Source organism: Amyelois transitella, chromosome 27, assembly GCF_032362555.1.
Source record: "Amyelois transitella isolate CPQ chromosome 27, ilAmyTran1.1, whole genome shotgun sequence".
Taxonomy (NCBI): Eukaryota; Metazoa; Arthropoda; class Insecta; order Lepidoptera; family Pyralidae; genus Amyelois; species Amyelois transitella.
In genome coordinates, this window is record NC_083530.1 from 1608804 (window position 1) to 1624897 (window position 16094).

The 16094-nt window shown below is 36.1% G+C and overlaps 1 protein-coding gene across 2 annotated transcripts in view; it reads right to left on the reverse strand.

Moving 5' to 3' along the window:
• Positions 1-5415: 5415 nt before the first annotated feature.
• Positions 5416-16094, reverse strand: part of LOC106142148 (ribosomal protein S6 kinase alpha-5) — a 79659-nt gene continuing 68980 nt past the window's right edge. For both annotated transcript variants that reach the window (XM_060952084.1, XM_060952085.1), the window contains exons 10-18: positions 15620-15732; positions 14909-15028; positions 13979-14083; positions 13162-13326; positions 12477-12598; positions 10894-10993; positions 10499-10601; positions 9730-9872; positions 5416-7944 (exon numbers count right to left, since the gene is read on the reverse strand). In XM_060952084.1, coding sequence (XP_060808067.1) covers positions 7027-7944; positions 9730-9872; positions 10499-10601; positions 10894-10993; positions 12477-12598; positions 13162-13326; positions 13979-14083; positions 14909-15028; positions 15620-15732 — 1889 coding nt within the window. In that variant the 3' untranslated portion in view covers positions 5416-7026. The remainder of the gene's footprint in view (positions 7945-9729; positions 9873-10498; positions 10602-10893; positions 10994-12476; positions 12599-13161; positions 13327-13978; positions 14084-14908; positions 15029-15619; positions 15733-16094) is intronic.

The window sequence follows — 16094 nt, forward strand, 5'->3', positions numbered from 1 at the left end:
AGAAAATTTCAATACTTTATATATCCGTGGTGACTAGATTTAACTGTCTCTGTAATCAGCTTTTCATCAATACTGTGTTTAGCAACGAATCTCACTCTTTTCCATGGATATCATAAAAACTTAACATCCTAAGTTATCATAATTATGTGTCTTCCCTGTTATATGTGTGCATGGAAATAAGAACGTAAGAGTACTCTTAACGCCCAATATTAAATAAATAAAGAGTTTAATTTAATTAAATAACTTACTTTTACATTCATTAATTTCATATAATTTAATTAAATTAATGAATGTAAAAGTAAGGGATAGGCTTACAAACTTGGGATTCTTCTTTTAAGCGATAGGCTAACAACCTGTCACTATTTGACTTCATAGGCAATAAAATGTGTACTTACTGATTAACGAAAAAAAACAACTTTTTAATGTTAAAATGGTATATTTATTACAATCCAATATCTCGGCCGGCATCCTTGCAACATTACAAAACTTTACGCCGATTTACAATAAACTTCTAACACTTTTATTATAAAATTATATATATATAATATATATCTTTTGGTACAATCCATTAAGTGCACTTTGACATACCACGTAGTGACGTGAAGCTTCTGGGAGAAACTATGGAAATTTCATTTTTTTGGAAACGAACAAAAAATGTCGCGGTCTCGCTCGCACGCATGGTGCCAAAACTATTAAAAATTCAATGCAGAAACAAATAAAAATGATGGCGTCTCGCTCGCATATGAGATTACTGCATGTAAGTAAATCGTTTCTAATGAAACTGCATTGTTATTAATCCTTGCGGATATATAAAAATTCAAATTGGGATATATTCAAAGTAAATTAAAAAATCTTTTTTTTGTAACAGGCTTTAAAATAGGATGTTCTCAATAAGACTTTCTTTTTAATGATATAATTTTTGGAGTGATAAAGCTCCCAATTTTACGTTGTATTCGTCCAATCTCAATAACAAAAGCAATACTATGTTTTTTTTATACTGGCACCTCACTAACCCTTAACAATAATTTACATATACTTTTTAATTTGTTAAATACAAAATTGATGAACCATGCCACACTAAATATCAACATTTAGCTTTTTTATATACAATAGATAATAGTCTTTCCCGAAAACTATGTGAAGGTATTTATTAACACAATTATTAAATTACAATTGTATCGAAAATGCCACGAGGATGTACCCATTTTAAAGGTATGCACGGCATATAAGTTGACCCTAAAATTTGACGCAGTACCAATTTTAAGAGATTAATGGAGGCACGAGGAATGGAGCACTTAACTCCACCGACAGAAGTTAGCTTTTAAATTTAATTGAAGAAGATCAATTTTTGACATAAAAAAATCTTCCTTAAAGTAGAATTTTGGTTTAACTTACATGCCGGGCATAGTACCAAATACAAAGGCGAAGTTGTCCAATTGAAACATAAATTGATATCTTTTGAATAAGAGGGTTTTTAAAGAAAGTTTTAAAGGATTTATCCCTCTCACTCTTTCCTTGAGATTAACCAAAGAGATAGACGGAGAAAGCAGTATCTTATCTAAGACATTGCTTTCCCAGTTACTGTATAATCCAATAGGTGCAACCTTGGGTCATTTTTTACTTAGCAATATACAAACGGGTTTAATATACATTGATTATTGAGCTCAGGGGCTGCGATTAAAGCAAACTATATTTTTTTTTACCTTTCATGTTTACTAATAAAATCACTCGCAAACTCTAGGTGTTACGCTTTTTTAAATTATCCATTTTATTTTTAATCGAATAAAAAACTTCAATTATGAAAGTATGTAGGTACGTATCGCCTATTAGGAAAACCACATGTTCCAAATTTCAAATTAAGCTTCCCGTTTCTCATCAAAAAAAAAAATTAACACTCACGTAATTTTTATACTTCCAAATTCATGTAAGTGAAAGATAATAATATATTGTTTTTCACATGTGAAATTATCTTATTTTCCACGTGTTACAGTCACTTGACAATACAAGTCATATATCATAAATTTACAAAATATTTAAATAATTGCATTTTTTTTCAGGGAATACTTATTGATTGGCAAACTCTTTTCTAAACTATGAAGCAACATAACAAACAAAAGGTATTTTTAATAAATTAAGAAAGAAGTATATCAGAAGTATGTATTTATGTATCTCTCAATCGTCGAAAATGTACTTATAAATAGAGTAAGCGAGAAATCTGTAAGAATCATAGCAAGTAGAAATCCCATCTCTAGCTATCCCCTTAAGAAACAGGCATTATAGTAATTTATTTTAATTTTTAATAACAGATTTGAGTGCGCTTTACCTCAATCTGCCTGGTGGAGAGCAAGATGAAGTCTAAGGTAGTGCACGCAAGTTGAAATAGTATTGTACTATAGTAACCACATATCGCATAAAAGATAAATCGAAAAGGTGTGAGTAGCGGATCTGCATATTAAATATTAAATGATTTAAAAAAATACATATGTTTCTGGTCAGCAATTGGAATTCTAAATTTACAGGATGAGAAAAAAAAGTTTTTGGCATGTTTATTTGAAGTGATATTGTCATTTTATTACGAAGAAATACTAATGAGAGTGGGAAAGAATTCGTGTTTCCAATTATAAGAGAGGGTGTAACAGTGAACACGCAAAGATGAGAGGGACAGACAGTGGAAGAGTAGAAGTGGGAGGAATGTGTACCAAAAAGATCAAATGAAATAACCAAAGGAAATAAGACGCCTGTTCACAAAATCTTTGGCTTAAAGTTATTAGAATGACGTTGACAGAAGACGAATTAGAAAGAGATAGAATGTTTTTGATATTGTCTTTTTTATATTACACTAACTAATTAGAAAGAGACGGAGTTGTTTAGAAGAGATATATAACATGGTAAGTTTTCCTTCGTAACTTTACAATAGTGAGAATTCACAGAATACAGATATTAAATTCTTTGTATTCTGTGGTTGCTAATCAGTTTATTTGTAAGCTATTCACACCATATTTGAAACGAAGAACAGTACTCGGCATAAGCTGACTATAGCACTTCGCACATCATAGCCATTTTGGGTCAAGTTATACTCCGAGGAACAATATGTGATAAAAATCCTGCCCGATCTAGAAAAGGCATGAGTACCCAAGTAAATATATTTTTTTTTCATTAAATTACCACCTTTTTAGTAAAATCAAACAAAGTCTACATAAGTGTTGCCATATTATCTACCGTATAAAATAGTACTTTTAAATAATTAATTTTTTAAACTTATTCTCTGGCGTGAAAACAGACAGGCTTCCCAACAAAACCTTCACGAATCGGAGTGTTTTAAATAAAGAAATGATAAATTCCCGAGCAGTGGTATTTATCGATTATGTTACAATATTTAATTTTTGGTAGCTATAAGGCATTTTTACGATATATTAGTTAAATTTGATGGATATAGTTTCAACATACAATATACTCTTCCAATACACGTTGGAATTAAGAAATAAAACTATTTCACTGTAAACAAACGGCAAACAAGCGAAATTAAGATATCATTTGACATCACATTTTTTGTGCTACGCGATAGAAAAGTTGCTCAATATGAATCTTTTAATCTATTAAAATTACACTTTTTATACAAATTTAAGCTATGTCCAATATCGCCCGAATTAGTTTATTTTGTCTATCTACAAAAAAAAAACAAACCGAAAATATCCAATATTCTTTGTCCGTTAAATGTGTTTGCAGTACACCAGCAAAATGTTCGTTCCCGTAACACGGCACGGGCAACGCTGTTTCGCTTGTTACGAGGTGAAGCGAGACAGATATAGTTTTTCGCGGGATAAAAAAGGCGTCGCGCGTGCTTTGCTTCGGCAACCGGGTAATTAATAAGGAATTAATAACCTTGCACAAACTACGAGGCAAAGATTATTTGAAAGGAGCAGCCATCTTTGATACGCGAAGATCTTATAATATGTTACAAAAACTGTCTGATCCGAAAAGGGTATATGTGTACCTGACTGATAAATAAAATAAGAAAACAAGAACATTTATAAAATGGTATAGGTAAACTATGTTTACTCAATAATAAATTTTCATCATCGAGCGAATCTACGTTGCCGAACGGTGGGCTATACTTGGTCTGTGAGTCAGTATCAGTAGAGTTTTAAATATATCTAATAATAAATTTTATAAATGCAAAAGTTTGTGAGTATGTTTTATCACCGCCCCGGTTGGACCTATATGCCGCCAATCAAGCGTCAAAAAAATAAAATGTAAGTCCGTCTAAAATGTACTATTATATATTTTTTTGTACATTTTAACCAATTTCGGATAGCGGATCGGACAGTGTTTTCGTAACATATTGTACGTGTTCGTAATTGTAGAACACCAATTTCTTTCTGCGTTAACGTCACATTTTTTTTTATCCGTGGTTGTCTATCCTGAACGTAGATAGTTCTATATTATCTATAGGTAATATGGAACCCGCCGTAACTAACTGATCCACGTCTTATAACGTACAAGAAATATCAGGTAATTTTTATATAATATAAAAAACATACAAATCATATTCTTCCACCGATTTTGTACTAACGCTATCCAATAGAAAATTATTCACAAGGAAATTATAAAAACTATATATATATATATATATTTGGCAAAAGCGCATTTTATAGGTTTTATTAAGAAAATTATTTTGGGAGAAACAAATAGATTTTATACCTATATACATAGACAACATACCTATATGTGTAGAGAATTATTTTTCTACAAAGAAAAAAGAAACCGATATTTTTTTTGGCACTTTTACCATACGTAAATTTACATTTATATATAATTTTATATATATATATCTCTGTGGAAGTTTCTAAATATGCAATAGACATTCACACATTTAAACTATCAAATGTGTAACAAATATACACGCAAAAGAAATGAAAAAAAGAGATTTAAATTAAAGCGACAATTTAAGGAATATTTTTAGTGAGCAATGCGTAATCGTTAAAAAGCAATTTAGTTTAGCGTAAAGCGGATATATACCAAACTTTTTTAAGAATGAAAAAAAAAATTTGTTCGGCACCTAAGTTGAACTACAATGTCAATCGTGAAAATATAACCAACTCGGAACAAATGTAAAAAATGAGGAAGATACAAAATGAATGAAAAATGTGGTCATTCTTTTCTGAAATATCAGAAAAGACATTAAGCCAGTTAGAAAGAAACCGAATTTCACAAATAGAATATTCAATAAGAAAGAAATGAGCGTCGCGTTTTGACCTTATATGCGAGTATTTTGTGCAGATTGATTATATTTCCAACGGTATCTAAATACCTACGCAACCATTTTCTTGTAACATATAAATGTACCGTATTTAAAAGCGTCAATTATTAAAAAAAAGGTAAAACTGCTGGAAAGAACAAAATAAAAGAAAAAAATAATTGTTTAAAAATTTATAAATAAACCAAGCAAAATCATACCAAATTTTCAAAACATGACAATTTTATTTTCTTATTACAAAATATTATTTTTTTTTTACGAAAAGAAGCAATAATAACATTTCATTCGCCACATTCAAGTCCCTAATATTCTTTTTACAAATCATTAAAAATGACAGGTTAAAAAAAAACAACTAAAATTAAGAATAAAAATTTGATAGTAACATTCTCACTAAAACTATTCCTCTTTGGAGATATTTAAAACAATTAACTCTCCACCTCTTCCTATCTACAAGAGCGACAAGGATAGCACGAATGGAGATGCGACAGATTGTTTTATTTTTAAATTACCTAAGTGCATTCACACCGAATTTAATTATATATAACCTAAAATTATGTCTAAATTAACGTCAAGGTTTTCTATTAGAACTAATGGTAATGAGAGGCGCGCATGTTGAAATTATTTTACTAACACAAAGCTGCGTCTTCATTTATAACAGGGCGGACAGTGCCTGGAAAAAGATTCGATTTTATAGACGGCTTCGTGGTTAGAATTATTTGATGACATGATTTATTTTAGAGATCTTTACAGAGTGTTGAATTTCGTAGTTTTGCAAATTAACCGTGCGGATCTGATCAATGGGTTTATGAACTGAAAATCATTTATTTACTAAATATGAGAAAAATAGGCAGAAGAAACAATAGGTTGCATTACATAATTGTACAAAAACCAGTGTGATTTTGTTAAGAACAATATTTAAAGACAACATATTCTCAAATTGCTGTAGAAACGTTCATACAATGAAAATTTAAAGGACAACAAATCAATACGCGCCTTCAAGTATCTTAAAAAATAATAGTAACATTAAATAAACAAATTAAAAAATAAAAACTTGTAATCAACTAGAACGGGCTAAAGCGACCTCTATTCTACTACACGCGGCATTCTTTACTGACAACCAAAAAAAAAACATCTGAATTTCTTTTTTAATATTTCGACAAATATTACAATATTCAGATACCTAGATCGAAATTTGAATTTAGTATTCTATATATTAAAAATTAATTCGATATTTGAATGTCGATTTATCGAATGCGGCGTCGTAGTACGCGTGACAAAGAGGTCGCATATAACTTATTATCTTGAATAAATAACTTTTTTTTTCTTTTACACTACGCAATGAGCAAGTGTCCTTTATTGCATCACTATTCTGTCACTTTTATTTGGATGAGGCCACGACGATACACGTTAAATTTAGACGCTCAATGTTTGTTTGGTGTTTTTACTTTGATTTTTAATAATAAAAAATTCCTTAACTTTTTCGTACGTAAAGTTACCTGGACCAGATAGCTTCTAGGTGATAAGGTCGTCTTTAGTTGCAATAATTTTGGATACATGTGAATTTGCTGTAATTTATGCAATAGGTCCTTTGAGTACTGAGGACTTAGGTCCATCCAGCTTAATATTATACAAAACATAAATAACTAATAAAATTTAATTAACATTTCAGATTCAGTCCAGTGCACCATCTCAAACAGGTCATTGTCAATTCAACGGGCAACACCAAAACTCAACACTAGCGCCATCTAACGCATTTAGACGTGAATTTTTCACCTCCGATTCGCCCGAGACCGTGTCGCTCTAACCGGTTGCTTTTTCGCTTTCGTAACCCTAGTTTTCTTTTGTCTATTCGAACGATTGCTCTCTACCGAATTCTTCCTGCGATCCGATTCGAAGGAGAACGCCGGCACGACGGACTTAACTTGAGACGGGGACAGACTGATTTCGAGTCTACGCCGCCTCGATCTCGTCATTCGCACATTCGATTCCGTGTCAATCGTCAATTCGGGTTTATTCTTTTTCGCGCGCGCAATCTTCCTTTCGGCCACAGCTTCGGTGCTTTTCATCGACGCTCTACCATTCTGCCCCTTCTCCCTCAAAACGGGCTTGGACAACTCTTCGTGTTTCCTCTTCCTTGTCACTCTCGTAATCTTCTCATTCTCAATTGACTCTTTGGTCGGCCTCTCTTTGCTGCTCCTCAGATTCCTCTTGTCCTTGTCGACTCTGCTGCGCAGTTCCCTAGTGCCGTTGACTTCTACTTTTTCGATTTTTCTCCGTTTCCTTGGCACGGGAGATTTGGATTTCTTGCTGCGCGTCGATTTTGGGAAGGCAACTTCGGTGCCGTCTAAGCCTTGACTGCTTTCCACGTATATGTAATCGTCTAATTTCGATCTGGATTTGGCGTATGTCTTTTGTACAGGTTTGACGGAAGGTATGTCTTCAACGTCGAATGTCGCCTCGTTATTTTCTGTGACCGGAGTGTCTTGTGTGTTAGCTTTGATTAGTTCTACATCCTTCTCTATGGAGTTCTTGTTCATTCTGTTCTTGAGGTTGTTTATGGTGTCCGCTAGGGAGATCTCTTTGGGCTCGTCGGTTTCTTGTTCGGTGGAGGTCCCGGGTTCGGAACCGCTGGATTTTCGTTGTTTGTTCTTGCTGCGACGCTTGTACAGGTCCGCTTTGGTCATGTCCTGGAAAGGAAGAGATTTTGACCGTTAAAAATGCGACAGTTTTCAAAATGAACGATGTCATCATTGTGAAATGGTTAAGATGAAAACCAACAAAATTTAACTAGAAAAACACTCAATAAAGACAGACTACGGAGTGTGAAACTGAAAACTTACAATACAGCACACAATCTTTAAATTAAAGTTTTTATTCAAGGATTGTGCGCTTTATTGTATAGAAGTGAAAGAAGTGACAGGTTGCTAGCCTGCCGCCTAAAAGAATCCCAAGTTTTTAATATCATTAAGCCAAACAGTTGAACGTGGTCATTCAGTCTTTTCAAGACTGTTGGCTCTGTCTACCCCGCAAGGGATAAAGACGTGAAGATATGTATGTATTATGTATTTTTAACACATTCACTGTCAAGGCCACCATGAAATGACGTGACAAGTTTCTCAATAATGAAAACACTGTTCGAGATACATACATACTATATATGATCACGTCTATATCCCTTGCGGGGTAGACAGAGCCAACAGTCTTGTAAAGACTGAATGGCCACGTTCAGCTATTTGGCTTAATGATAGAATTGAGATTCAAATAGTGACAGGTTGCTAGCCCATCGCCTAAAAAAGAATCCCAACTTTGTCAGCCTATCCCTTAAGCGATATATAGTATCCTATAGTAATGAATAAAAATTTTGAATTGCGCTCATTGAGCTCGGCCCGCAGCTGGGCGGGGCCGGGTCGGACCACTAATGACTATTGATACATACATACATACATACATACATATGGTCACGTCTACATCCCTTGCGGGGTAGACAGAGCCAACAGTTAACAGTTGGCCAACTATTGATACATATAACATCATCAATGACTCACCGCCAGTTGTGCATTTAATTGGTCATCATGTCAAGCTCGGACCACTAATGACTATCCTACTACATACTATTATAAAGGCGAAAGTTTGTATGGATGTTTGTTACTCTTTCACGCAAAAACTACTGAACCGATTACCATGATATTTGGTATGTATGTAGCTGAAGACCCAGAATAACACATAGGCTACATTTTTATCCCAGAGTTCCCGCGGGATTGATAGGGTTTCCATGCGGACGAAGTCGCGGGCGGCCTCTAGTTGATGCATATAACATCATCAATGACTCACCGCCAGCTTGAAGCCCAAATCAAAATCCATTGCGTAATTTTAAAGATCTAAGCATACATACAAACAGACTGATATAGCGACTTTGTTTTATACTATGTAGTGATATTGATATATAGAAATCCTATAGTAATGAATAAAAATTTTGAATTTTTGAATTGAATTTGAGCTCAACGCCAGCTTGATCCACTTAACACAATGACGATGACTATTGATATACATATAACATCATCATCACTCACCGCCAGCTTGAAGCCCCTGTCGCCCTCGCAGCAGCCCAGCTCGGCCAGCAGCTGCGCGGGGCCGGGTCGGACCACTAATGACTATTGATACATACATACATATGGTCACGTCTATATCCCTTGCGGGGTAGACAGAGCCAACAGTCTTGAAAAGACTGATGGGCCACGTTCAGCTATTTGGCTTAATGATAGAATTGAGATTCAAATAGTGACAGGTTGCTAGCCCATCGCCTAAAAAAGAATCCCAACTTTGTCAGCCTATCCCTTAAGCGATATATAGTATCCTATAGTAATGAATAAAAATTTTGAATTTTTCAATTGAATTTGAGCTCAACGCCAGCTTGATCCACTTAACACAATGACGATGACTATTACTACTATATAACATCATCAATGACTCACCGCCAGCTTGAAGCCCCTGTCGCCCTCGCAGCAGCCCAGCTCGGCCAGCAACTGCGCAGGGCCAGGCCTCCTGGCGGGCTCCACGCTCAGCAGCGCCGACACCAGGCGCTTGCTCTCCGGAGACACCGACGACCACTCGGGACCTGGGGAGGGGGAAGGTATACAATGTTATGTTAGTGAATTATATATATATATATATACAGGACAAATTACACTGATTGAGTTAGCCTCGAAGTAAGTTCTAAACTTGTGTTACGAGATACTGACTCAACGATACTATATTTTATAATAAATACTTATATAGATAAACATCCAAGACCCAGGACAATCAGAAAAAGTTCTTTTCTCATCATGCCCTGACCGGGATTCGAACCCGGGACCTCCGGTGTCACAGACAAGCGTAGTACCGCTGAATCACAGAGGCCGTCAAGTCAATTGATAAACTATTGCCTACCCCTCCAGGAAAGAGGCGTGATTTTATGTACTATGTATGTGGGAAGGTATAAAATGTTATATTAGTGTAATTGATAAACTATTGAGAATCGTTTTTTATTTAAAGAAAGAGAGAGAGAAAAAATCGTGTGCCGTGTGGTTCCCGGCACCAATACAAAACAAAAATAGGACTACTCGAATCCCGGCCAGGGCGTGATGAGAAATGAACTTTTTCCGATTGTCCTGGGTCTTGGATGTTTATCTATATAAGTATTTATTATAAAATATAGTATCTGTGTTATTTGTCCTGCATATATTTATTTTTTAGATAACTCACCGTCCATTGTGAATGTCCCGGTTCTGATGCGATCCATGAAAGCTGTCACGGGCTCCTTCTTGTTGGCCGGCTGGAATGGCGCTTTGCCACTCAGCATGCAATACTGCAAATGGAATAATTTACATGCTGTTAATATATATACAACAATAGTGTGATGGCAAGTGACAGAAGTAATTATGTATGCATGTGTGTATGTATGCATGTATGGATGCGTGTGTGTATGTATGAATGCGTGTGTGTATGTATATATGCATGTATGTATGCGTGGGTGTATGTATGTATGTATGTATGCATGTATGTATGCATATATGTATGTATGCATGTATGTATGTATGCATGTATGTATGTATGCATATATGTATGTATGTATGCATGTATGTATGTAGAAAACTTACAAAAATGACTCCGAGACTCCACATGTCGACCTTGGGCGTGTACCCCGGCGCGGTGGAGCTCCGGGCGCGCGACACCACTTCCGGCGCGGCGTACGGCAAACTGGAAAAATAATTAGAGATATTAAAACATTATACGTATACATACTAAAAAAAATAAATAAACACGGGACAGATTTCTATATCTAATCAGATAAATCTATCTATCTAATCAAATAAATTAATTATGAAATCAAATAAATTACTTAAAACTAAGTTTTTAGCCTATAATATGTCTGGTATAATATTTAGTATCGTCGAGTTAGTATCTCGTAACACAAGTGTCGAACTTACTTCGAGACTAACTCGATGTGTTTAATTTGTCCCGTATAATTTTTTTTAATTATTATTATTTATTAGTGGTGGGATAGTAGCTTCATTTTTATATATTATTTAACTAGCTGTGCCTGCGACTTCGTTCGCGTGGAATAGTTATTTTGGGCATCATGGAAGCCCTCAAGGATGAATAACTTACTCCGTTTTTTTCACATATTCCATTACTAGCTGTGCCCGCGACTTCGTCCGCGTGGAATAGTTATTTTGGGCATCATATTTAGTTTTGCAAACATCCTCCTCGGCTTTATCAATTATAGCTGCTAATTATTATGCGACTTGGCGACGACTTGGCCCACATCATTACCCGCGACCGAACGTAGACCGTATATATGCGTTTAGTGTGAGAGGTTGTGCGTTTGTGTGTTTGTTTGTGCAAACCAATGTTAGCATATATCTCCAAAACTACTGGTCCGATTTTAATAAATAAAAGGTCAGGCGGTCACGCGTATTAGAAAGAACGCTGGTTCGCCGTATTAAATGTTTCGCTGCAAATTGCTTATAACGACTATATCTCAAAACCTATTCGTCTGATTTATATACTGTAAATGGCAATTTTAGTCTACATGAAAAGCCGAAAGTAATAAACATATTTATTTGGATAAGGATTAATACTGAATTAAAGAAAATTGGTTTCAAAATAACTCATGTTTATAATGAAAAAATAATCTTAAAAAATGAACATAAAAGTGGTTATTGTAAGTAAACCTTAAGAGATAGATATATGCTCTCGCGGACTTTTTTGTGGCAAAAAATGAGTACTTCACATCTTTAGTACATTGTTTTACTATATCTTTGTTGGTTTGCGCAGCGTTCGCGTGGAAAGCTCGCAGATGGCCGACTCATTCAACTTTCACCTGCATTGTTGACGTTTCCCGTAGGAAATCCGGGATAAAATGTAGCCTATAGCCTTCCTCGATAAATAGACTATCTAACAGTGAAAGAATTATTCAAATCGGTTCAGTAGTTTCTGAGATTAGCGCGTTTAAACAAACAAACAAATAAACAAACTCTTCAGCTTTATAATATTAGTATAGATTTCTTTGTTCCTTATAGTTGCAGCGTGATGTTATATAGGTACATAGCCTAAAGGCTACCTCGATAAATGGTCTATTCAACACAAAAATAATTTTTCAATTCGAACCAGTAGTTCCTATAGCTTTATAATATTAGTATATTAGATATATTCATATGATTTATGATAATAAACTAACCTGAAACACGGGGTCATCATTCGCGGAGGTCTCTCCTCGCACTCGGGCACTCGTTTCGCGAATCCAAAATCGACTACTTTGACACGAGTCTCGCTCAGACGACTACTTGTCAGTAGAATGTTCTGTGGGACAAATGGAATTATAATAAAATTAAATTTAATGTATTTTTTTTTTTAACTTATTGACGAATTGGAAAAGGGTAGGCGGAACTTTGACAAAAAGTGGAAAAGAAAATATGTATGTATAAATCCTACATATTATATACAAAAATACAAATATATAAAAAATACAAATACTAACGAATTTTTGGATATACATATATTATAAACTACAAAAAGTATAGTAAACTGAAAAACTGATGAACCGATTTCGATCAAATTTGCTACACGTACAGATTTAATAGACAAATAAACAATTATAAAGTGATATTCGAAATGAGACCATTATCAAAATTTGAAGCAGATATACAAGGAAAGGTCGGAGTGGGAAGACCTAGACGCACGTATCTTGATCAAATTAAGGACGTCCTGGTAACGGGTAAGGTCAAGAGTACCCGAAACCTGTAAGTATGCAGAGATCGTGGCAAGTGGAAAGAGGTAGTATCTGCCTACCCCTCCGGGAAAGAGGCGTGATTTTATGTATGTATCAAAATTTTAATTTTATTAATATAATACAAACAACTCACCTCTGGCTTGAGATCTCTATGCACGATCCTGTTAGCATGCATATGCCTCACCGCCAATGCCAGCTGGGCCAATATCCTCAGGGAATGCCTCTCTTCCATGCCGCCGATAATATGCGAGGCCAATTCGCCGCCCGTGGCCAGTTCCGTCACTATGTATGTGAACGCCTGTGGAAGATATAAAAAGATGTTATTGTATAACCTTCGTTTTTTTGGCTTCGTGGAAATTTTCAGATCAGAACTAGCTGTCCCGGCAAACGTTGTTTTGCCATATAAATAATATTTAAGTAATTTCTAGTTAAAAAAAATGTTAAGTGTGGACAACCCTTAGGGGTAGATGTTAGCCGATTCTCAGACCTACTAAATAAAAATATATACACAACAAATAACACAGATCGAGTTAGCCTCGAAGTACGTTCGAGACTTGTTTTAAGAGATGTTCTTTTTTCATAGTCGAATCCGGGACCTCACCTCCGGTTGTCACAGACAATTAACCAATTTACTCGAAAAGATTACTGATAATGTTAACATAATGCTAGAGATTACTCGAAACAGAAAAAGAGTGTGTGGCGAAATCTATACGCCACAAGTCACAAAAATAAAAATAGAATCACGCGACGCTATCAGTCATAAACAGCGGAAAACCTAAATCGCGCAAGCAAAGATTTCACGGATTGGAGCATATATACAACCTCCGATACGACATCCGTCTGTCGCGCGGTTCCCCAGGCGTCACACCAGCTACAGGGAGATCTTCCCTTTGGTGGCGGTCGAGCCGAATCATCGCTCCCGCTACAAGTGTATATAGCTTTTCACTCACCGAATCCTGGAAGACTTCATGCAGCGTGATGATGAAAGGGCTCCCTTGGCACGCCTTCAACAACTCAATCTCTTGTTTCACGTCCTTCTTCTGCGTTGAGATGATCTGTAATTAACATTTTTGTATATGTAAGTACACCTGTCACTATTAGAAACAATTTTATACATAAGTACACAGTGGCGACATCTCTACGCCACTCGTCGCAACATCCAATAAGTACACCTGTAACTATTAGAATCTCAATTCTGACATTAAGCCAAATTGCTGAACGTGGCCTTTCAGTCTTTTCAACACTGTTGGCTCTGTCTACCCCGCAAGGGATATAGACGTGACCATATGTATGTATGTATGTATGTAAGTACACCATTATCTTGTGCACAGTGGCGACATCTCTACGCCACTCGTCGCAACATCCAATCAAACAAACTACTGTCAATCATCGCGAAGAAATTGACGCGCTCAACTAGACCAATAGCAGCGGAGAATCTAAATCGCGATGTCAAAGATTTCATTTGTCAAAGTACCCGAAACCGTCGAGCTTACACGAAGAGAGTTATGAATGTGGATGAAGCGAAGGAAGTATGCAGAGATCGTGGCAAGTGGAAAGATGCAGTCTCCGCCTACCCCTCCGGGAAAAAGACGTGATTTTGTGTATGTATGTATATATTACCTACCCTCTGCCGTGTGGTTCCCGGCACCAATACAAAAAAGAATAGGACCACTCCATCTCTTTCCCATGGATAACGTAAAATGCGACTAAGGGATAGGCTTACAAACTTGGTATCCTTTTTTTAGGCGATGGTCCAGCAACCCGTCACTATTTGAATCTCAATTCTATCATTAAGCCAAACAGCCGAACGTGGCCATTCAATCTTTTAAAGACTGTTGTCTCTGTCCACCCCGCAAGACGTGACCGTATGTATGTATCACCTTAACAGCGTACTCCTTGCCGGTAGCCCTGTGTATGCACTTCCTGCACACAGAGTAGGAGCCGTCTCCTAGCAGAGGTGTGCTGAGATCCACTGCGTACTTGTGGAAGAACGGCGAGTCCTGATGGCATTTAAAATTAATGTTATTACCGTGTGCCGTGCGGTTCCCGGCGGCGCCAATTAAAAAGTAAAAAAGAATAGCACCAATCCCGTCTCTTGCTACCATGGCTGTCGTAAAAGGCGACTAAGGGATAGGCTGGCAACCTGTCAGTATTTGAATTTCAATTCTAGGGCACCAATAGAAAAAATAATTACACCAATCCATCTCTTTACCATGGCTGTCGTAAAAGGCGACTAAGGAATAGGCTTAAAAACTTGGGATTCTTCTCTTAGGTGATAGGCTGGCAACCTGTCAGTATTTGAATTTCAATTCTAGGGCACCAATAGAAAAAATAATAGCACCACTCCGTCTCTTTACCATGGCTATCGTACAAGGCGACTAAGGGAGCTTAATAGAAGGGGCTTATAAGCTTGGGATTCTTCTTTCAAGGCGATGTGCCGGCAACCCATCACTATTTGAATCGCAATTCTATCTTAAAGCCAAACAGCTGAACGTGGCCTATCAGTCTTTTCAATACCGTTGTCTCTGTCTACCCCGCAAGGGATATAGACGTGACATATGTATGTATGTATAATGGCTCACAATACTCACCTTGGCGACCCATCCTTTAAGTTTATCATGCTTCTGTCCGGTAGCTTGCATCCATATATGATCGGATATAATGTTTTCAGAGAACATTATACTTGGTGCGACGTAAGAGTAACCTGTAATAGAATAAAAGTACATATATATTTTTTTATTTTTTTTTATAAGACGCTAATTTATTTGTTTTGCAATAGATTATTTATGAAATAGGTATACTTTGTTTAAATGTGTGATAAATGTAGCGTTGATGGGTCTCTGCTATTTTATAAAGTACATATATATTAGAAGCTGATCATATATCTCTATCCCGTTTCATGTCGTAATGAAAAGCGAAATAGCTATATTTTTACTACAATCGCCTCGGCAATATTCGATGGCGCAGAAGAGCCCAACCTACCGCCGAATGCTGCAGTGTAGTTTGTTCGGCCGCTTCTTCTTCGCACATGCGCTTTGGAAGCGGCAGTAGTAGATATTATTAGAT